Source organism: Batrachochytrium dendrobatidis, assembly GCF_000203795.2.
Source record: "Batrachochytrium dendrobatidis JAM81 unplaced genomic scaffold BATDEscaffold_7, whole genome shotgun sequence".
In the NCBI taxonomy this organism is placed as follows: Eukaryota; Fungi; Chytridiomycota; class Chytridiomycetes; order Rhizophydiales; genus Batrachochytrium; species Batrachochytrium dendrobatidis.
Genome location: NW_006281105.1, coordinates 1162283 through 1184519, shown reverse-complemented (window position 1 = coordinate 1184519; position 22237 = coordinate 1162283). Strand labels below are relative to the sequence as shown.

The 22237-nt window shown below is 41.5% G+C and overlaps 6 protein-coding genes across 6 annotated transcripts; 2 read left to right on the top strand and 4 right to left on the bottom strand.

Moving 5' to 3' along the window:
- Window positions 1–235: 235 nt before the first annotated feature.
- Window positions 236–2846, top strand: BATDEDRAFT_35337 (uncharacterized protein; the record flags this gene model as incomplete). The annotated part of the gene is made up of 3 exons (XM_006679522.1): window positions 236–331; window positions 502–648; window positions 822–2846. The coding sequence occupies 3 exons, from the start codon at window positions 236–238 to the stop codon at window positions 2703–2705; spliced, it is 2127 nt and encodes a 708-aa protein (XP_006679585.1). The 3' UTR covers window positions 2706–2846.
- A 365-nt stretch (window positions 2847–3211) lies between these two features.
- Window positions 3212–5650, bottom strand: BATDEDRAFT_89460 (uncharacterized protein; the record flags this gene model as incomplete). The annotated part of the gene is made up of 1 exon (XM_006679622.1): window positions 3212–5650. One exon carries the CDS (start codon window positions 5648–5650, stop codon window positions 3212–3214), a length of 2439 nt encoding a protein of 812 aa, XP_006679685.1.
- Window positions 5651–7014: 1364 nt separating this feature from the next.
- BATDEDRAFT_89219 (uncharacterized protein) lies at window positions 7015–8997 on the bottom strand. Its single transcript, XM_006679621.1, has 2 exons — window positions 8963–8997; window positions 7015–8596 (listed from the first exon to the last, which is right to left on the bottom strand). The coding sequence occupies exons 1-2, from the start codon at window positions 8975–8977 to the stop codon at window positions 7262–7264; spliced, it is 1350 nt and encodes a 449-aa protein (XP_006679684.1). The 5' UTR covers window positions 8978–8997; the 3' UTR covers window positions 7015–7261.
- A 2667-nt stretch (window positions 8998–11664) lies between these two features.
- On the top strand, window positions 11665–16149 carry BATDEDRAFT_11954 (uncharacterized protein; the record flags this gene model as incomplete). The annotated part of the gene is made up of 5 exons (XM_006679291.1): window positions 11665–13052; window positions 13155–14253; window positions 14320–14510; window positions 14592–15602; window positions 15672–16149. The coding sequence occupies 5 exons, from the start codon at window positions 11665–11667 to the stop codon at window positions 16147–16149; spliced, it is 4167 nt and encodes a 1388-aa protein (XP_006679354.1).
- A 430-nt stretch (window positions 16150–16579) lies between these two features.
- On the bottom strand, window positions 16580–18010 carry BATDEDRAFT_37083 (uncharacterized protein). Its single transcript, XM_006679549.1, has one exon. The coding sequence runs from the start codon at window positions 17985–17987 to the stop codon at window positions 17217–17219; it is 771 nt and encodes a 256-aa protein (XP_006679612.1). The 5' UTR covers window positions 17988–18010; the 3' UTR covers window positions 16580–17216.
- Window positions 18011–18388: 378 nt separating this feature from the next.
- On the bottom strand, window positions 18389–21471 carry BATDEDRAFT_89459 (uncharacterized protein; the record flags this gene model as incomplete). The annotated part of the gene is made up of 4 exons (XM_006679620.1): window positions 18389–18804; window positions 18895–19945; window positions 20019–20151; window positions 20258–21471. 4 exons carry the CDS (start codon window positions 21469–21471, stop codon window positions 18389–18391), a joined length of 2814 nt encoding a protein of 937 aa, XP_006679683.1.
- Window positions 21472–22237: the final 766 nt, after the last annotated feature.

Here is a 22237-nt window from a genome sequence, read left to right as displayed (position 1 = left end):
AAGATTAGAAACTGATAGAAAAGCAACATAAGTATTTTGATAAGAATGCAGACGGTAAAGCAGATTAAGCTTTTAGGATTGCAATGAGAGTTGCTTGCAGACGTGGATGTTAGCAGACTTGTTCATAGATTTCTACTAAAACAGCACAAGTATCGATCGTATGAATTCAGTTGCAACTCAACAGTTGGAATCGTGTCAATCGCACTTTTCTCATCGGTCGACTTTTGACGTGTACATGACAGACTTCTTTTTTGAACGCTTCAACATCAACAAGCATCTGAGTGGTCTAGGCTTTAGTTCTAGAGCATCGCCTGCTGCTCTGCTTGCAAAGGTATTTGACTGTTTTTATCTTTCAAACTTCCTTGTTGATGTCAATGCTCATTACTTGCCCGATTGTCATGTTGGTGCACTTTGTTACCATCTTATCGAATAAGTCGCTGCTTTTCTCTCTCTTCATCCCCATCGCTGTTTGTAGCATTACTTACTTTTGTATATTATTAGTTTAAACAAACTTGGGAAACCATCATACAGGAATCTGGAGCTGAGCACAACTGGAACAGACAAATTGGTCATACTAGCATTCCAAGTTATCTTCAATCCATCTTGGACATCTTTGTCAAGGAACAAGCTGCCGCTAACAACTCCACTGTACGACTTATTTCTATATTATTGTGTTTTACTGTGCATGTTACAACTTGTTGAACTGCTGAACGCCACTTGATACTGCCATTCATTTTACTGCCATATTCACGTAGAATGGAATACTTTCTAATGATCAATATACTGACTGTTTCTAATTTAATGATTTGAACTGCTATTAGGAAACTGGTCTTTGCACTGAGCTGTTTTTTAATGACGACATTTTGGACCATTTAATCACACTTTCTCAAAATGATGTGCCTGTTGGGTACCGCTCTGAAGTCATTCGATTTACTTCAAACTTGATCGGGCTTATTCATCATCGTTTTTTATTCAGTCACTGCATTCATAAACCTATTTCCAGATTAATCAATGCCTGCTTTACGTCCAGAGATCTTAAATATCACGAGTCCATGCTCGAGTTGGAAGTCAATCTCTGCACAAAGATCGAGTCTTCTCCAGAATTGCTTCCGCTGTTTTTCAATATACCCAAAGAATCAAATTCTGCTTCTACATTTGGGCTACTTGATCATGTCATGAAATATGTGCATTCTGACAAGGCCAATGGCGATCGTGCTCGCACTGCCTGTCCAATCTTGTTTGCTCTTGCTTCTGAAGGCGATGATCTGGAGGCGTTTATTTTGAAACATGACTACCCGCTTATGCTGGTTGTTGGTCTAAGTGGTCTCTATGCACAGCTACCTACAGTCATGCCTGATGCTGATAGAATGCTTGATATTGAATCCAGTCTTGCTGCCCGCAGAGTGTTTAACACTGATTTACAGTCTTTCTTAGACTACGTGTTGTTTCTCCAAAAAATACTTTATACATGCTCTAGCAAAAAAATATCTCAAAGGATTTTGTACAATGTTCAAACCATCTTTCTATCCACCGTCCTGGCTGCATCCATTAACAGCTGCTCCGATTTTGATGGCACAACTCTCACAACACTGTTTTATATACAACAACTGGTGACTTTGATTGACGAGCCGCATTTATCTGAAATTTTTGTCAAACTTTTGATTAGCAGCGAAGATGACGACGACATCATTCGCTCATCTGATGATGAAATGCGACTTGGTATCCGCGACATTCTCATTTCCAAACTCAATTCTCTTTCTGAAGAAGTTGTCACTTCTACCTTGCTGCTGTTCTACACACTCATGCGCGACCATCCAACTTATTCATTCAAACTACTGTTTGAAAAATTACCCAGAGAGCAGCCTGTCGTAGATCGCATGGCATTAGATCACGATGTAGACATTCAGCAACATTTGCAACTTGTTGCAAGATACTTTGCTTTACTGCCTAGAGACAGTGGTAAACAAGCCTCGCTTGACGCATACATTTACGATGCCGAGGCAGGTTTCTCATCGCTACGTGCGCGTGCTCAATCAGATCGTATTGATTTAGAAGACCTATTTCAATCCAAACCAGACCCAGTGTCGAGTAATGCAAATGAAGCATTTGTATTGACCAGTCCCGTACGTGTTGTGTCCAATGGCAGCACGATTGCACCTCAGTCCAAAGAGTCATTTAGAGAGCAAGCAACACGAGTTCGGACCGATCCCACGCTTTATAAAATCATGACCAAGTTTGAAAATTTGTTTAGTCACTCTATGAAAATCAATGTAGCCATGACTGGTGTATTGCAGCAGTTGGTCATGTCGCCTTACCCCGTACTCTACGCGAGTGTGGTAGATGGTGACGCAACACTGTCTGATCCAGAAACCATTGCACCATCATTCTACCATGTAATTACCAAACTGATGGGTGAGATTGATGAACGAAGAGAGAGCTTGCCAGGATTTGATATCAAGTTGGCTGCATGCAAAGCCAAGATGCTTGAAAGTGAAAAATCGGGAAATGATTCCGAATGGAGTAAACACGAAGAGCGCTTGAACGGGCAAAGATTGAGCGATGCTACTGGTAGATATTTTGGTGATCTAGACCTGGATCAAGAATTTTTGAAAAATGTGGTTGTTCTCGAAGAGTTTATCAAGGAGCTGCTTGCTGTGATTGTGACTAGAGGTGGGATGGAGTATGATCATATTTCATATTTGTAGTATTGTGAAGACATGTTGAAGCAGAAATTATAAGACCATGTTGGATCTCGTTCAATTATGCTATTTGAAACTTTATTACTCTCATGTATTTCTATTACAGTCGTATTCACGTAAAATAAAACGCCAGATAAAAACTGAACGACTTTTAACAGGTTCAATCCATCTCTTTTCTACACATCTTGGACGATTGACATGAAAACAACTTGCATTCCTGAGATGCGCGGTGTGTGTCTTGAGCTAGAACATATCTGATATTTTACGACACGACAAATTTGAGAGCATCAAAGCAGTTGAACACATTGCTGGATTGCAATGTAAACTACCAAAGATATGGTCTTGAATCAGAATTATAATTTAAAGTATGTTTGTATCGTTTACACGATACAATGATTAAGAATGTGTACTGTTTGGGATCAGGCATGCCAAAACTACTGTGATTCAGTGAATAGTGCGTTTGGTATTGCCAGATAGTATCTTTGTACCATTGTTAACGGGTGAAACATGGGCTAGTTGTAAGATTTTCCCGAGCTTCGGTTATCTTTGACAAACAGCATTGACCGCCGAATCTCATACACAGAGGGTGCAGGTGCAGATGCATCACCAAAATCATACATGGGCCGATCTAATCCATATTGATTGGGCATGGGCTCTCCGTATATTTTGGGATCGGGTAAATTCCATCCACGAGGTGCAGGATTTGGCCTGGTTTTATCTATAGCATTAGCGTCATTTGCTCGCACATATGGATCAGGTGCTAGTCTATCACTACCATATATGATGGATGGGGACTGGTCGCTTTCAGATAAAATAGGCTCTGGTGCATTGCGACCGTTTTCATCTGGGATAGAGAGATACATTGTAGTTGGACGAGCTATAGATCGATCTGGCACAGTTCTGCTGTCTTGTACATTCAATCCACGAATATAAGAAGCCTTGCGATTGGATTTCGCGCTAGGCTTACCACGAACAGGAATGTTTGTATTTTGTATCTGAGGATCATAAATATACTTGTTTCCGTTTTCAACCCGATTGGTGCTTTTAGTTATGTCATATAGCCTGGGTTTGTTTTGAGCCAATGTGTACTTGGATGTCATTGGTGGTACATTATATATTTTTGGCGGTTGTGTTTTGATTTGCTGTGGTGTAGGGTACTGCTGGAAAGTTCGAGACTGGATCGAGGTTTGCTGCAAAGTAGGCGGAGGCATAGTTTTGGACATATTCTCAGTAAACACGCGCCTACCATTCAGTAGAGTAGGATTGCTTGAAAACCCATCATTCAAATTCTTTTGTGTTGGCTCGTATGGATTCCACTTTGACTTAAACCCTGTATTTTTGGCAATGCCCGATTGTACCGGTTCTCTTTGAGTTTGATCACGCGATAAGCTCAAAACAGTATCCTCGTCGTCGCTACCAATCATGCCAGTATGAATACTCTGGACAGCTCGCTCGATCGCTGGACGAGTCTTGCTCGTCAAAAAAGATTTAGTATCTTTGGGCATGTATGTTTCTTCACTTTCTAAAGTTAGATCAGATGGAGCAGAATGTAAAGACCGAGTTGAAAAAGCCAAGGTCGGATCAAGAACAATCACGCCTTTGACGGTTTCGTTGTTTTCAAATGGGTTTTTGGAACGACGCTTTGAGAATGCTTTGGTTCTGTCACCATTGCTGAAAGTACTTGCTGCTACCTTGGCATCAGTTTTGCCAAATACTGTTTGAAAATCTGCGCCGTTTTCGTACTCATATTCAGTGCCCTTTCCTCGCAATCTCTGGCGAAACGTATCTTCACGACCAATACTAGTTGGCAGCTGCTCCTCATTGCCATTCATTTCAAACCCATATCTGATTCGCCGATCCAAAAACGCAAATATCAACGGGGTTACAATACCTGAAAATGCAAATAGTATATAGGTAACCATGGTAAGTGTATCTGAAGGGGACGCTTTTGTTCTCCAAATTGAATTTTTGATCACCAGAGGAACAATAAACACTATGTAAAGGATGAATATCGCACATCCACGACCAGCACTGTTTCGCAAGGCGGTTTTGTAGTCGCCTAATCTGGATGTGGCTGAAATGGTGCTACGCTTTTTGACACTGTTCTGAGACTGTTTTGGTATATATGCCCGTGCTGGAATTGAGGGCTGAGTTTCAAAATTAGAAAACGATCCCTTTAGAGTAGTTTGGGCTCCAGATTTTGATGCGGCGGGTTTCTGACGTTGCGACTCTTGAATAAGTCTGCCTTCCTCCTTCCTTTGTATTTGTACCATGCGTTTAATCCAAATTGATTGCTCTCGCAAATGCAAGTACATGCTTCCATAACAATAGACAGCAACCAATGGAGGGGGAATGACTATAACAAGATCCAGCACATTTACAATTTCGGATATAACACGAAGGGCTAATGATGAAGTGGGATCGGAATATGCTCTTGTAATTAATCCCGTTGAATTATATTGCAAACTACCCGTCAAAACGCTCGTGAGAGCTAGTAAAAGAGATATGGCCCAAATAGAAAAGAGTTTGATGTAGGCCTGAAAGTATGTGATTTTTTGTTTGCCCTTGACATTGATTTGCCAAAGTGACCATGCATTTAGGACCACTGTCAATGAAGTGGAGTATATAACAAGTAAGATGGCCACGGTCGTGATAATAGTGATTGGCGAGTCAATTGTGGATGCTCGAGTGAGAATAGATAGGCATGACGCAATAATGAGAGTGATGCTAAATGCTAGATTTACAATGATCAAACCCATATCAAGAACTTGATCGGCCGCGGGCTTGCGGTATATCAAAAGTGATAAAATGTAAATGCAGATGACGACAGAAACGATCCCTATTCCTTCAAGTGCTAATGCCGTGCTGCTGCTATATGTAGAGGCTGATGGCGGTATGTCGGCGGTTGGTGATTTTAATCCTGCCGCAGCTTTGGTTTCATTCGTGGCCATATTTACCATCCAATGAATTGCTTTTGGTGAATTGAAATGATAATCAAATGGTTAGCATTCCTAGTATAACTTGATCCAGCACCGACTGCAGGCAGTGTTGATATTGGGTTGCCGAGTGCTATCAAGTGCACTTTTTCGGCTTGAACAAAGCAATAAAAGCGATCTGCAGCCGCCTGTAATTCAGCCAACCATGCCACATAAATTAGCCAATTGTGTAAAAAACGACTCACCAGAAGACCAGTCCATAAACAGGTGTGTCTAATGCAAACTGTTTTGTCTGGTAATATCCAAAAGCTATTGCCAAGACCCAGTACTAAGAGGATCGGATTGGCCAGTAATTCTATACAAAATGTTAAAGGAGAAGGCGTTTTTAGTACAACAGGAATTTAAAGGTCAATAAAATTGTCAAAATATGGTTTAACGAGACTTGCCTTGTAGGAAATGTAGATACAGTGCTTGTTTAGAAAACTTTCCCTTGAAACCCTCATACACTTGAAGATGCTGCATTGAATATGGAATTAGGGGACGCGTCTGTTACCGATTTTGAGGGTATCCAACTGAAAGTAAAGCAGTAATTGCAAGAAACACATATGTTATAGCTAGACAATAGACTAATAACTCTATTTTCAACCAAATCAAACTGCACAGTTTGATTTATTCAATGGATTGTATTAGACACTGTGCCGGCTATTGCTTAGTTTCCGCAGGTCTTGGGTTTTTGAATGATGGCGTGAATAAAACTGGGACCTCATGCACAGAAGACTCAAACCGAAACAACAACCCGCTATAATATACCTGACAAAATGAGGTATTTGAATATTGAGCAGGAATACTCACCACCAGTAGGAATGGATGAAACAATGGTAAGCTCAAAATTTGATGGTTTCCGTGCATTAGCGAGCATAAAGTACTGGATACATTGCTGTATGCATTTGCTATCAAGCCATAGAAAGGTGGTTTCATACTTTTTAGAGACCAATCATTTGAAACAGCTACATTGCCATATATGTGGTAAATATACAAACTCGTTGCATGTTTATCACAGACCAATAGTATTGCCAATGGGATAATCAGGTCTCGGCGTCACATGCTTAAAACGGCATAATGTAAAACATTACAATCAAAATATACAAGATTGCAAATCTAGCTGATCCAATATATACTAACGCGATGATGAAAAACAATCATGAGTTGGATTTACAAATGTTTGATACCACTATGCAACAGCCCAATCTTCAAATCCAAACGAGTGGACACCACTGTCACTTTTATTGCTAGATTAAACTCTAGCCGTAAGCTAGTATTCAATAACGGTTTGCGCCACAAACTCATGCTTTTCACCGCCAAAATTAAAAAGTATTTAAAATATTGTTTGTATTAAAATATGTAAAAAGGATATACGAAACTAAGGTGTGCAGGGTATGGATGCAGACAAATATCCCTGGAGACATGTTCAACTGCAAAGCAGATAGTATAACTATCATCAGGATAAGAATGTGTATGTATGAATGAAATACAAATTCCACAGCTATGGGAAAAGATGAAAAGACTTCAATCTACTAGATAAAGTCTTGATGTGATAGCATGCAATCGGCCATGAATGAAAATAGACTAGACCTGCATAGGTTGTCCGACTCGGACATGCATATTCGAATAGCTCGGCATTTGCAGTTGGATGGGGGAACGAGGTGTAGCGGTAATATATGAGTCTGAAGGACTGATATTATTTAGTATCAAGGGTCTGTATTCATCTGAAGCTGCACGGGTGGTAACAGATCTAGCGCTTTCGGGCGAAAGTGATAGATCAGATAATGCTGAGGATGGAGTAGACGACTCAAGCAAAGGCGTACAACGAGCTAGATTATTAACTTCGGCGCCACTGTTTCCACAAGCAAACAACGGCTGTGCAATAGAATGGCCTAATGAAGACAACGAAAGAGCGGCGGCCATTTCAAAAGTAGAGTATCGAGTTGGAGAGTAACGAGAGTGTGATTGAGGAGGTGGTGACTTGAAGGCGGACAAGGATCGTGGTGCGGTAGTAGGTAAAGTAGATACCATTGGTTCGAAACAAGCTGCAAATGAAGGCAAAGAGGTATTATGCGAGTTGGCTGATGAAGATATGCATGAAGGAACTGTATGATCGCCAATGATTTTTCCACTTGCAATATTATCATGCAGACAGGAGGGCATCAGCGAATCAACACAGAATACAGAGGATTGCAAGGCCGCATTTGGGGTATCTTTAGATGTAGCTGCAGACACGTCAAAGACAGTTTTTGGAAAGAGTAGACCAGCCGATTTAGACAATGGAATTTCATCAACAAGGGATGATGCCATCTGGCACCCGCTTGCTTTGACCATACCAGCACTCACCATATCAGCATCCTTCGCTGTTTCTATAGAATCAACCGCAACGACCCTATTACCAATGTTGGATGCATTGGAGGAATGAGTTGGACGCGTCCACATTCTTTGTCCCACAGCCACTTGAAATAAGGAATTTGAGATGCCGTTACAGTCAGTTTGCAGATTTTTGGGGGGTGACGCGTGTGACGTGTTGAACACGGTAAGCGCGTTGGAAAATGTTGAAGATTTGACATCAACTGACAATGTAAATGAAGATGAAGCAGCACGGTGTTGATGGTTCAAGGCGGCGTGGCACTGGACAGATTGGTCTTGCATTAAATTGTCTATTTGCATATATTGTTGCTGGTAGTCTAGGCTAGAAACGGCTTGTAGTGTTTGCTGTGATACATTTTGCCGGGTGTATTCATCAGACGATACTTGAAATGGGCTTGGAAGATTATTTGGCTTGCAACGAGTATTAGTAGCTGAACGCTTTAATGGTGCTGCTTCTGATGGCTGCCGAAACCCCGACGAGTATGGGCGTCTCAGAGCAAGTCTACTGTACGCATGCTTGAGTCTTGACTGCATCCTGCGTGCCATCTAGTGCGTTTACATTGGCCACGTAAATATTTCAAGAAATACAGTCCATCAAAAACAATAATATACCAGTTGTGTCAAGAGTTAATAAAATGCAATATTCACAACCCTGACATATTCAAGATAAACGTAGGGAATAGATTGATATACACAATGCAGCATAGTAGTAAGCGGTGATAACACCACTATGCTAATCTATCCCTTGTTGCTTGGTAGTAAGATTGTTATATCTTGCACACCCCAGCAGATTCTATTTCAAAGACTGGGCTGTCACCGCGCACATCAAGCTTGATGAGACTTGCCCATTCCATTCACTAAGCAACAATGCAGATGTATAAAGACAGACTCGAAAGTTCAAGCAAAACATACCAGAAACATATCCATCGAAGGATTCAACTCTAGGGGCGATAGAGTCGATCTTGGAAAGATGCAACAGTGCATATTGTTTGTATGCGAGTGTGTGGATGTATTGGAGCGTGTCATTTTGTGCAAGTATGAAGATTTCGGGTGAGAAATTAGATTAGAAAAAAAAGAATTTATTGAAAATAAGATTTAAAGGAACGACAATCTATCAAAAGATATTTGTCTTTTTTGGTATATTGGGAACAATGCCTGCCACAATCTTCAAAAATGTAACGAATCCAAACACTCCTTCTATTGGATAAACTCTTACAGCAAACAAATCTTTATTTGAATGGTATATTATACAGCTACAGTAGCATGCATGAGATGACAAATTACCAGCACATTCAAACGTGACCATAAGATGGAGGTTTAGCGCGTATGCAGAATATAGATATGAATGCGAGCCAATCCAGACTGTTTAAAATAATTGGAGCATTCTCGGGCCAAACCTGAGCGTATACCATTTCTTTGTAAAAGCATAATGAGGTTAAGGATTGGAAACTGAATAGCAGTGAAAGCACAAGCCTGTTAGTAGTCAGATATTTGATAGCATTGGCTGTCATACTTTCATGCGCCGATATGTTGCTAATAGATAATTCCCTGACATGCAAAACACAGGAATAGGAGCGGCCCAATTGGTTTACAATATGTAGTATATCTGGCTGAGTATTTGGACAAGATACTGATATGCTAAGCAATTAGTAATAATCCGACAAGTTGCACTGGGTTCTCTGGCGATATATCAGCCAATTTGTTCATTTTTAGAATACGCTCTATCACCATCAGTGTGGCTAACATGTTTAGATTATGGCTTTACTATCAAAGCTTGTGTGATGCTGTCCTTCTACCGTAGCAATTTCCGAGTTATCATACTGATATATGAGGCAAAACGAAACCAAAAAGCATCTAAACAATATGCTTGCGGCATCTCAGATGCTAAAACCATATGGCTAATGCTACTTGGGCGTTTCACTAGCACTTGCATAGATTTAATTTTTCAGAATTTAATATGATTTGGACACATGAATGGCAAGGCTTAAACTGCCAGCCATCTGTATCATACTCAAAAATGGATAAGCTGATAATCTCACATATTAGACTCTGCTCAGCTGACGGCATATGTTGTTATTCCATTACTCTTGCCCTACAGCCGTATTCACGTAAAATAAAACGATACCAAAACAAATAATAAACCGCTAGTCTCATGAAATGATAATATCTACTGCATTTACTGGACAATACTACTTTTTGAATTAGAGCGCGAACGTATCTGATATTAGGACACAAAGTTTGATTGGCAGTATCAGAGCAGTCAAACTCCGTCTCTGAATTGCAATGAATGAATTTGGGGATCATACAATGTACGGCCACGAAATGGGGATAATCTCGGTTCAAAACTAGTTTTTATAGTGTCCGTTGTGTTTATTCAGGTCAGTTTGTAGTAGGAAAACAAGGAATACTTATCATTGTCTATTCCAAAGCAATTTACTAGAAAAGTGGTTCATTTTATATGAATGACTATGATTGTGGCTATGCTCGGCAACTAACCTTTTGCATTTCAAAAGCGACAACTCGAGTGGTTGAGCAAATGGCACCAAGTAGGAATGAAAACCCGACTCGGTCGAATGTCTAAAGTGTTGATCAAGGAGATAAGAGTGCCAATACCCAACTACACTCTGATTCATGTGATTCCCTCTTGTGCTTGACCAGTCCATTGAAAATATTTTCAGATTGATGGTAAAACAAAACACCGAAGCGTGAGCCAATTGGCGATTGCACATGTGGAGAGTAAAAACGGGAAAATATTGGTCTATGGAAACGGCCTCAAGTAAGGGCCCAATAGCGGACTAGTGGTTTGTCCGTGCTGTTTGTCATTGCAACACTATTTTTTAATCGGCCATGTCGGTACAGTCGGCTACTAAAATTGTAGATTTAAAGATTGCCGAGCTAGTCCATTCTTGACACTTTTAATAGTTGTATCTTCTAATACAATTTGATTCGTGATCAAACATGCTACTGCTAGACCTTCTTCGCTTGGAATGGATACCTCTGGTTGCTGCTGGTCTTGTATTGCTAGTGGTGTTAATATTGGCCCTTTCGGTTGCTATCAAAGACTATCGCAGCAGGGTTGGCTACGTGCAGCTATTGGATAATCCTACTCCATCGTCTTCCATTGTCACTAATGCTCGACTTGATCCTACAGACTCTGTTTCTAGTAACTTGGGCGAGTCTGCTGATGGCTCTATACGGACCACTTGGCAAGATATTGACCATCTAACCATAGCCAGTCTTCCTGCAACCGCTCTTGAGCAAACCATCATGGCCGCATCTGTGTTGTTGTCCATCCTATTGGGCACTAGTGTAACAGTCTTTATTTTTAGCAGTATGGACTATCCACTGCAGTTGCTGCAGGATACGATTTGGTTTGCTGTTTCTGTAAGTACTCGTTATTTTTGTGATTATCGGAAATTCTATTCGCAATTTTATTAATCTGATAATTATCCAACTCTATGCTATTTCACTAAACCACAATACTGTATTGCTAAAATTAGCTATGCTTAGTATACCTTCATCGCTCTTCTAAACATCCTGCCTCTGATGCTCCAAGATCAGTCGCATTGTTCTATCTGGCATTTTCCCTCACTCGGCTCTTTTCAGTCATACAAATGTTTATTTTGGAGCATCCAATTGATTTGATTTTTTGGATCCACGTTACCATCTTGACTCTGGGCTGGGTTTGTTGTATATTGGATGTTAGCAACCCACCCCGCAATGCTGCCAGATTAAAGAGTGTCCGGGTGCAAAAAAGAAGCATTTCCGGTCAAGAGACTGCCTCATTTATGTCGCTCATTTCGTTTTCCTGGGTTGTGCCACTGTTGAATTTAGGACGATCTAAACCACTCGAGTCGGAGGATATTCCTCATCTTGCAAAGTACGATCAAATGGACCAAGTGGTTGAACGCTGGAAAAAACTTGACAAAAGCAATAATGTTTTTTGGGACCTTCTCCGTATGACTCACAAATATGCTGCTTTCCAGATCTTTGTTTCATTTATTACAGCAACATTATCTTTTTCCAACCCGTTTTTCATCAATCGACTTTTGAACTGGATCCAAAATCGGCAGCCTGAAGAGGGCTGGGTGTGGGGTGTAGTTTTGCTTGTAGGCATGTTTACGTTTTCAATTCTTAACGATATTCTAAACTCACAGATCAATCTTAGTGGTCGTCACTGGGGCATTCAGCTCCGCTCTGTTCTTATGCATGAGATTTTTTCAAAAAGTACTCGTCGTGCTGGAAGAAGTGGTGCCATTAAATCCGAAGAGGGCGAGGACGATGATAATAGCGCATCACAAGGGAAAATCGTCAGCTTAATGTCAACGGATACACGTCAGATTCGCAATTTTATTACCGATATTCATTCACTGCTAATTGACACTCCTTGGTCGATTATCATGTCCATTTCTGGCTTACTGTTTTTGATGGGTCCACCGGCATTGGCTGGTCTGTTTGTACTTGTAATAAGTGGGCCAATTTCTGGATGGACTCTTGCATTAAGATACAAGATTTTGAAACAGACACGAACACTTCAAGATCGTCGTATACAAGCAACAAACGAAGCTCTTCTTGGTATTCGTATAATCAAGTACATGGCTTGGGAAATTCAGTTTTTGAAAAAAATTATAGAGGCCAGGGATAAAGAGCTGACTTCCCGTTTTAAGCTTTTGCTGAATAACTTGATAATGGTTGTTATTTCGTGGGGATCTAGTATTCTGGTGACATTTGTCAGTTTCTTTTTTTACACTGTTGTTGCCGGAAAAACATTGGATGCTGCCACTGCCTTTACCAGCATTAGTTTGCTTACGACTGTATCTTTTACTCTCAGCAGTCTTAGTGAGGATGTATCTCGTATTCTTAACGTGCAGGTGATAATGGCTCGTATTCAATCGTTTTTGAATGAGGAGGAGCTGGAGCGATATCAGATAGCTGACAGTACTGCAAACATGCCAATTTCGGCATGTGATAGAAGCGAAAATATTGGGTTTAGCAACGCCGAGTTTGGATATTACACAAGCTCTACTGATATTTCTTCCGGAAGTACTGGATCAAAGAAACCTGCATCCAGCGCAACGGATCTTTCCTCTACAGATGCATCTAGTGCTTTGACCAACGTCGAAGAATCCCACACCTTTTATCTGCGAAACTTGTCCATCCAGTTCCAAATAGGCAAACTCACTACAATTATTGGTCCAACCGGTTCAGGAAAAACGAGTCTTCTTTGTGCTCTCTTGGGTGAAATGAAACGGTACAATGGCGACCTGTTTATTCCTCACCAAACTCCTGCTGCTATTGCTCAAGGCATCTCGCAAAGCAACATTGCATATGTTGCACAAACTGCTTGGCTTCTTAATGCAACTATCCGTGACAACATTTTGTTTGGAGAGCCGTATGATGAGGAACGATACAATCAAGTCATTACTGCCTGTTCCCTTCGGCGCGATCTTGCGACATTTCAAGGCGGCGATTTAACCGAGATTGGAGAAAAAGGAGTTAATTTGTCAGGTGGTCAAAAGCAGCGCGTGTCTCTTGCTCGTGCTGCCTACTCTCGTGCTCAGATCGTATTGCTAGACGATCCACTCAGTGCTGTTGATGCTCCTACCGCGCGCCAACTTTTTTACCAATGTATTTTGACTTTACTCAAAGGCCGTACTGTTTTACTTGTCACGCACGCTATTGGACTGACTGTGCTTCAATCCGATCATGTCATTGTGATGAAAAATGGTGAAGTGTTTGGGCAAGGAACTCCTCAGCAAATGATTGCCAATCCAGAAATAGACGCCATTATCGTCAGCGAGATGAATAGCACTATGTCAGCGTACAAATCCGATGATGACGAGTGTGTTGAAGCTGAAGAGGATAACCAATCAATCAAGCCTGGTCGTAAAAATGGTAAACGTTTGACTGATCAAGAAGGCAAGGCTACTGGATCTGTCAAGTTTGCTACTTATTTGGCATATATTACGGCATGCGGCGGGTTTCTATTTTTGTTTTTTGTCCTTCTTGGATTTCTCTTGCAGACATCGGCAGATTTCTTGTCAAACTGGTGGATTCAAAGGTGGACTGATAACATTCGCGCTCCTGTGTCCAATATAACATTGATGTCAGCCTCTAGTCGTGGTGTGCGCGCTTTTGATGGTGCATGGGCATTTGAAGGTGACAGCTCTGTTCAGATCAATAGTGTATCCGATAGCAGTCATGTTGTGACTTTGATTTCCAATGCATTTTCGACTTCTATGGCCGGTGATGTGGGATCGACAAGTCAGGCAACAAACGATGCACTGTTCTACATTTCGATATATGGTTTGATTAGTATAGCGGAACTGTTTTCATTGATTTTCAAGTACGTTGTGCAGTTTATGGGAGGTATACGAGCCTCTCGTGTCATGCATTCTCGACTTATTGAGTCTGTGCTGGGATCACCTATGCGATTTTTTGAAACGACCCCAGTTGGAAGGTTAGTGTACTTTTAATCCTACAGTTGATTGTTCATGATTGGGTTTGCTAACTACAAATGCATGGAATCGATTTTTATTAGAATCATCAACCGATTTAGCAACGATTTGTCGGATGTCGATATGGGTGTCATGTACTCGGTGCTTCAATTCTTTACGCTTACTTTTGGGTCTATTGTCCGTGTCGGACTAGTTACCTTTGTTACACCTCCATTTTTGTTTTCTATAGTGTTTTTGTATTTCTATTACTATCTTGCACAGTACTATCTCTTGACGTCTCGTGAACTCAAGCGTATTGAAAGTGTCTCTTCATCCCCTATTTTTGCGCAGTTTAGCGAAACCCTCAACGGTGTATCCACCATCCGCGCTTATGGAGCGGGTGATCGTATCACGCAGCAGATCCAGCGCAAGGTTGATGCCAACCATCGTGCCTTTTTTTATCTTTTTGCTACCAACCGTTGGCTTGCTCTCCGTACATCGGTTCTCTCTGAAATCATTGTTTTTGGAGCTGGTCTATCAATCATCATCTCAGGTGTATCTGCTGGTTGGGCTGGCGTGGCATTCATTTTTGCCAACCAGTTTACTGGAAACATGACCCGTATGATCCAAGTTCACTCCTCGATGGAAATGTCCATGAATGCTGTTGAGCGAGTTGAAGAATATTCCAAATTGCCTCAAGAACCACCTGCAATCGTTGACACCTATCGCCCACCTGCCAACTGGCCTACTCAGGGCAAGATTGAGGTGCAAGATTTGACAATCAAATATGCGTCAGATCTTCCCGACGCTCTCAAAAGCATTTCATTCTCTGTTCAACCTTGCGAGAAACTTGGTATTGTTGGTCGCACAGGTGCTGGAAAATCCACACTCTCTATTGCCTTTTTCCGCATATTACCATTTGTAAAGGGCACTATTGTTATTGATGGGATTGACATTTCAAGGCTCGGTCTACGTGATCTTCGATCATGTTTGACCATTATTCCTCAAGACCCTGTACTGTTTGAGGGCACTTTGAGATCCAATCTTGATCCCTTGAATGAGCATGATGATGAGACGATTTGGAAAGCTTTACAACATACAAATCTTTTGGAGTCGTTGCAGAAGCCCCAAGAGCGCCGCAGTGATACGGACAGTATTGTGGTGGAAGATGACGATCTGGCAAGAGGGTCCTCGTCCCCCGTTACTGCTATTTCAATGACGGACTCGTTTGGAGTAGACAGGACGGCCAATTCATCCCTTAGTCTCAATGCCCATGTCAACGAAAACGGCAACAACTTTTCTCAAGGTCAAAAGCAACTCATGTGTCTTGCTCGTGCACTGCTTCGATCACGCCGACTTATTTTTCTCGATGAAGCTACTGCAAGTGTAGATGCAGACACTGATAGCAAAATCCAAGATACCATTCGATCGCAATTTAGCGATGCTACAGTTTTGACTGTTGCTCATCGCCTTCGAACTGTTATTGACTATGACCGTGTTCTTGTGATGGATCAGGGTGAAGTAGCTGAAATTGGTACTCCTTTTGAGCTACTTGAGCGCAAAGGCATGTTTGCATCCATGTGTCGTGAGAGTGGTGATTATGATCAATTGGTAGAAATAGCTACTGCATGCCATAAAAAAAAGCAGCTGATTGATGTCTAATCAGATGGTAATAGTTGAAAGATTAATATTTTTTGAAAATAAACGATACGACTATAATTATCCGCATTAGTAGAATGTGTTGCCAGCCGTAAAATTCAAATACAGTCTACTTGAGACCATACTATGGTTATTGAGTCACTGACCAATACGAGCTGGACAATCTCGATGATTTGAGCAAATTGCTGACCGAAAGCAACATTACCAACCTGATTGTTACACATGAATTAGGTTGCTGACCATTCTAATTATATCTCCATTCTCATACCATTGTCCCAGCCGTGGTACAAGTATAGTCACAACTGTAATGCATGTACGGTCAATAGCTCGACTATCAAATGCACAATGCAACACATGATATTAAACCCCTATCATTACAGCCCTGTATCACCAGGCTAGCTAAATCCCAATCTAATTTTAAACCCCAAGTTTTCATCAAATAAAGAATATAATCATTTATAAACAAAATAAAGCAAACAACATAGGTACGGACAAAAGGGAGAACTACGAGGAATGAAACAATTGAGCAATTCTAAGAGCTTATAGCAGGAGGGGACAGAATATAGAGAAAGCAAAGTTGCCGAAACCCAACATTGCATTCTTGAAAAATATACTGTTTATAATATAGTCCAGACAAAAAAGATAGATTTAAAGTGGAAAGAGGATAAATCCCCTTGGAATGATAGCAGGCATACAAAAAGTGGTAGATAAAACAGTGCACAGAATAGTAGATGAAAAGGTTGAAAATAGACAAATTCAGGTCGACAGGTGTTGGAACGACAAACAAAATAACAAGCGATTGCAGGAAGTCGGAGCAGTAAAACAGGGTAAAGTTGGCTGCAGCCAAAAACATAACAGGACGGTGCGGCTAAAAGATATCAGCAAATGGAAAGCATGAAGCTTAGTTGGCACAAGGAGAGCAGATATAGGAAAAGGCTTTTACAAAAGGGCTGAACAAGTGAAGAGATATTACATTGAAAGTATATAGCAAGCTGCTGAATAGATCAACTTTCTAGCAAGGGAGATTTGCATTGTCCAAGACTAATTCAAATCTAGGGTTACAAACTGGATTACAGACCAAGAATCTCTCCAAGCTCGTGCTGGGCAAGAATAGCAGGATCTCTGGGATGAGCAACCGAAGTGACTCGAGATGTACAGTTTTGTTCAATAGACACACCAGCAGAGGCAATTGCAGCTGAAAGAGATGAAATGGTAGCAGTAGGTTGCTGAGGACACAAATTGAACTGATCAAGCCAAGGAGTAATAGGAGACAGCTTGTTTCGCCTGCCAGTTGAACGTCGAAGCAACGGTACTTCGAGATGCATGGAAGGAGCATGAATCTTGCGAGGAACTGGACAGACAATCGATTCATTAGGAGATTGAAGAGCAATTCCGTTGATCTGATGGATAGGATGAGAACTGGTACGATGGTGGTGCATGGGAATGTTACGAGCAGCAGCAGCAAACCCACTGGTAACGGTGTTTGGACTGCGACTAAAGCGAATGCCAGTCACAGGAACAGAAAGATTGGTGACGCTGGCATAGCTGCCAGATGGAGTGATGATCGAAGGCATGGGCGAAAAATATTCAGCAGCAGCAGTGCCCAGAAAGGCGGATGAAGGAGGAGTTGCAGGAATTGCAGGATTGGATGGACGAATAATGGTGGATGGGGATGCTTGAATGGATGTAGCTAGTCCGGGAGCATCGACAGTGAAGCAAGGGATAGGCATGGCGGGTAAGAATTTAACGCTAGTAGAGTCGAGCGAGAAGGATACAGGCAGACTAGATGACATTGTAGACGCATGGGAAGACTGACCATCGTCGATTGAAGGATGAGCCATGAGTGGTTGTATACAGTGTAAAGAATTAGTGATCACAATTATGTTGCAAGAGCCAGCTGTTTGACGAAAAGTTTGAATTTATGAAGAAAAGTTGTCTAAATGCAGTCCAAGCAGACGACTGAGCAGCTATCAGGTGCTGAAAACCCTTTTCTGTCGAATCGAATATCAATTTGACTGCACTTGGACAGCACTGAAATAGCGCGATTGATACACGGTCAATTGCAACCCTGAATATATTGGACTGCATAAAACAACCCGGTCTATTCCACTGGCTGCAATCAAGTGTTGTCTTGTTGAAATGCAAATATTGTAAACTACTGCAATACCCTTGAATACATCAAGGGTCAATTTGAATATGCAAGATATGGAATCATGTGCAGATATAGCCATAAACTCCTGGTTTACTGAACATTGTAGCTGGAGTTGGTTGCAAATGCCAAATCAGCATCCGCTGTTCCCGAGTTGTTGGGACTTGATTGTCCAGCATCAAATTCATTTTTTGGCATTTCCTTCCACTGAGCAGGTTGAAGTGGCAGTTGGTGCTGCGGATAACCGCTACACGATGCTGGATGCGACCGCATCTGTGCGAATGGGTATGCATATGATTGTTGTATGTATTGGGACGGCATATACCACATGGGCTGTGGCGACCAACCATATTTTACAGATTGCTGCTGTATTTGAGGATCCTGATGAAGCGGATTCAATGGCAACATCATCAAGGGCTGTCCTCCCTGCTGCTGTATTGGCGCTTGTCCCATATAAAAATCATATCCTGAATCCGCTTCAGGCTGAGGCGCTTCCTCTGCCGCTCCACCTAATCACCAAGTTGTTAATTCCAATTAGTCACCATTCGTGTTCTACAAAATCCAACTGTTCCAATCCAACTTGAGCATGCCAAGTATACCTAAGACAATGCCGGGATTCTTTGCTAACCCTCCACCCTCTATGCCATTTGAATCCCTATCTGACATCATAACCATCATCGGCCCTGATGCACCTGCTCCAAACTGTCCAACCATAGGGTAGCCATTTATTGCATATCCGCTCTGGTCAGCCATATGACCATGTGGCGGTATCCAAGTGTATGGATAGGGAGCATATCCATACTGGTACGGCGGCATACCCATGTGTGCTTTAGGCATCATATTGTTTTGAAAATACTGACCCTCTCCGCTAGATCCAGTAATGGGTAATGAGTGGTGACGTGAATGCCGGTTATAGGAGTTTCGAAATGCAAATGATGGATGGGGTCTCCATTGCGACTGCATTGGCAATGACTCGTTGGAAAAAGCTGGATTCCCAGATATAGGCGGAGTGACTGGAGTCGAAGCTTGAGATATTTCAGAGTGAATCTCACGCAACTGCACTCGCATTGACTGATTCCACCATGTTTGACCATTTTCGCTCCTGATTGCCCGTTGGGCAGATGCATCGGTTCGGAACCTAAGTAATGCAAAAGCAGGTCGATTGTTTGGATTGCCTTGGTTGCGTTTAATGAAGTTCATTTCGACAATTTCGCCATATTGACCAAACTTTTCTTGCAACAGTTGTTCGGTGACCATTACAGCATTAAGATTCCCAACAAATATGCTAAACTGATCGATATCACGAAAGGGCTTATCTACGCTAGATGTCCAGTCGACAGAGAGCGTGCCGGCTGCTCGCAATTCTGCAAAAGCTTCCATGGCATCCTCTCGATACCTGTACTTGACAACTGCTTCTCCGATACAGCAGGTGTCGTCTTTGCAAATACTGGGTGCCTTTAAAGCATCTGGCAAAGTGAAGCTCTCGATTGGGCCATACTTTTCCATGATAGAATAAATATCTGATGATGTCGAGTCGGTACTAGATACAACAAGTGTGCGATTGACTTTGGCTTGTTCAATTCGAATGTGTCTGTTATCGACAATTGTATTATGGCCTTTGACCAATGCATTTTGAGCATCCGCTACAGACTGGATAAAATGAAACGAATTTGAATGAATGGCAATGCATTGGATTTATACATTATAAGCACGATGGCTTTACCTTGAACTGAACAAATGCATAGGGTCTGCCCATCCAATCCTTGAGTACACGCACATTCAGCAGCTCACCCCACGTTTGAAAATGGTTTGTAACACTCTCTTGAAGCTCAGCATCCGATTTCGCAGCAGAAAGACTGATTTTATGTTAGTACGAATTGTCATTATAGGGTTGAACTCGTAGATTGGAATTCAGTTGTAGTCAAAAATTACTATATAAATAGCCATGATAGTTCAACAAACCTTGCTACAAATAGACACGCTTCAGGCTGACCACGAGAAACAGTGCTCAATCCTGCTTGATGATCAATCAGAGTTGGAATTTGCACTGCAGAGCTTTGTTCAGTAGCGGTATCAATCACGTCACTGGTATTGGCAGGCGTATCATTGAATGACTCGGAATTATCAAGATTCACATATACACTACGATCTTGACCAATACCAGGCTCTGAATGTGATGGACTCAAACTATGCATTGCATCAGCATCGTCATTGGTTGCATCTTCAGCAGTAAACGGTACTGCTGAATAGGCTTGCTCTGCAATATCGTTGTTTTTCGGGATATTGTCACTTGTACAAGAACAAGTGCTGGAAATGGTTACCTCTTCAAACATTGTCGCAAGTATTTCGACTGTGTCAGCTTCAAAAGCAGTAGTGGATGATGTTTGTGTTGAGGATATAGTTGATGAGATCGAGTCCATGCTTTTCCAAAAATCACAGGTTGTTTTAGGACTATTTGTAGACTCGGTCGCTATGTTAACTCCACTCGTTGCCTCGTCAGAACAAACACTGATACTGCGTTGCCTACTACTAGCATTGGAATCATTGGTGTTTAAAGCACAAGTGTATTGTGGCTTTGGAGCGTGAAGATTTAAGTTGCCCGACATTTCGGTTTCTCGGCAACTACTCAATAACAAAGCACGACGAGGCATGCTCTTGTGTTTACCAATAGCTGATTTTGAAGTGGACACAAAAGAAACCCCATCTGAATTTGAATCAAGCCCAGCATTGCTTTTACGATCGTTTCTTATTGCGACTGTGCCTATAAGAGTTACTGTCGAACTTTTGGATGTGGATAGCGCAGCCAGCATTGTATCGTTGCCACTATTGATACTAGATCCACCTGATTCGCTCCGCTCAAAGTCGTGCGTAGTATTTTTTTGACTTGACAGATACGGCGTTGGTTCAGTCACTGCTAATGAGCTTTTGTTATTTGCATCTTTCTGAAAAGGTTCATTTGTGCTGATGTTGGCATGTAATTGGCACAGTTCTTCCTGGTGTAGATCACATTGCATCTGTTTGGATGGATTTAGTTCAGATTCAGAATTGGCACATATAGGTGTTACAATATCAGTGCTGGGTACCATTATTGGTGGCAAGTTAACAACCGTAGCTGGTTCTCTTTTTGGTCTAATCCGTGGCCAACGAGAGGATCGTTGTTGTGCATTGGAATCCATGTTTAATGACTTGGTGGTATAGCAAATAAAGACTTGCAAAAATAGGTTTTGAATGGTATCGCCAATGAGTCAACCAGAATGACGTCACCGTATTTTGTAAACTTGCTCAAATTACTTGCTAACCGCTATATGAATTGAAATGTGTGAACCGTGACCTAACTAAAGTATTGTTCATAAAAGATCGGTAGTGCTTAGAATCGTATGACCAATATGTAGTTTTATTTAATCAAGGCAATAGGTGAATGCACAAAGCGCAAAAGGTCAATCATCTACTAACCCAGATGTATGCTTCAAATATCTGTAGCTAGCAATTTAAAATATAACGATGCAGGCGGACTAAATGAACTTGTAAACTGCGATAGGTATAAATGTGTATAGGAGGCAAAAAGCTGATGGTGATTCAGTACAAACTGAATGGGACAAGCGAGATGTTGCAATGAAGGTTGGCTTAAAGAATATTGGTTCAGTCAGTCCTATATGAATGGAAATGAAGCTTTTTTGTCTTTATTGTATTCACATGAGGTATGTCGCACATTTCACATGCACAGTGAATTCCAAAACCAAATACTAAATCGTTGGGACTATTCACACCATCGTGTAATTAAATAAGCAACTGTTACAGCTTTTCGGAAACGAGAGTTTCGGTTCATAAAATTGCAAGCTTGTTTTGGATTGGCGTACACTTTACTTTCTGAAAGCAGTTGTACCAGAGCAAGAGCGAGCACAAAGTCGCTGCAAATCTCCTGACTGCATTCTTTAGGCGGTA

Excerpts from the sequence above, each read along its gene's own strand:
- BATDEDRAFT_37083 (XM_006679549.1), bottom strand. The coding sequence starts at position 17,987 with ATGGCTCATCCTTCAATCGACGATGGTCAGTCTTCCCATGCGTCTACA.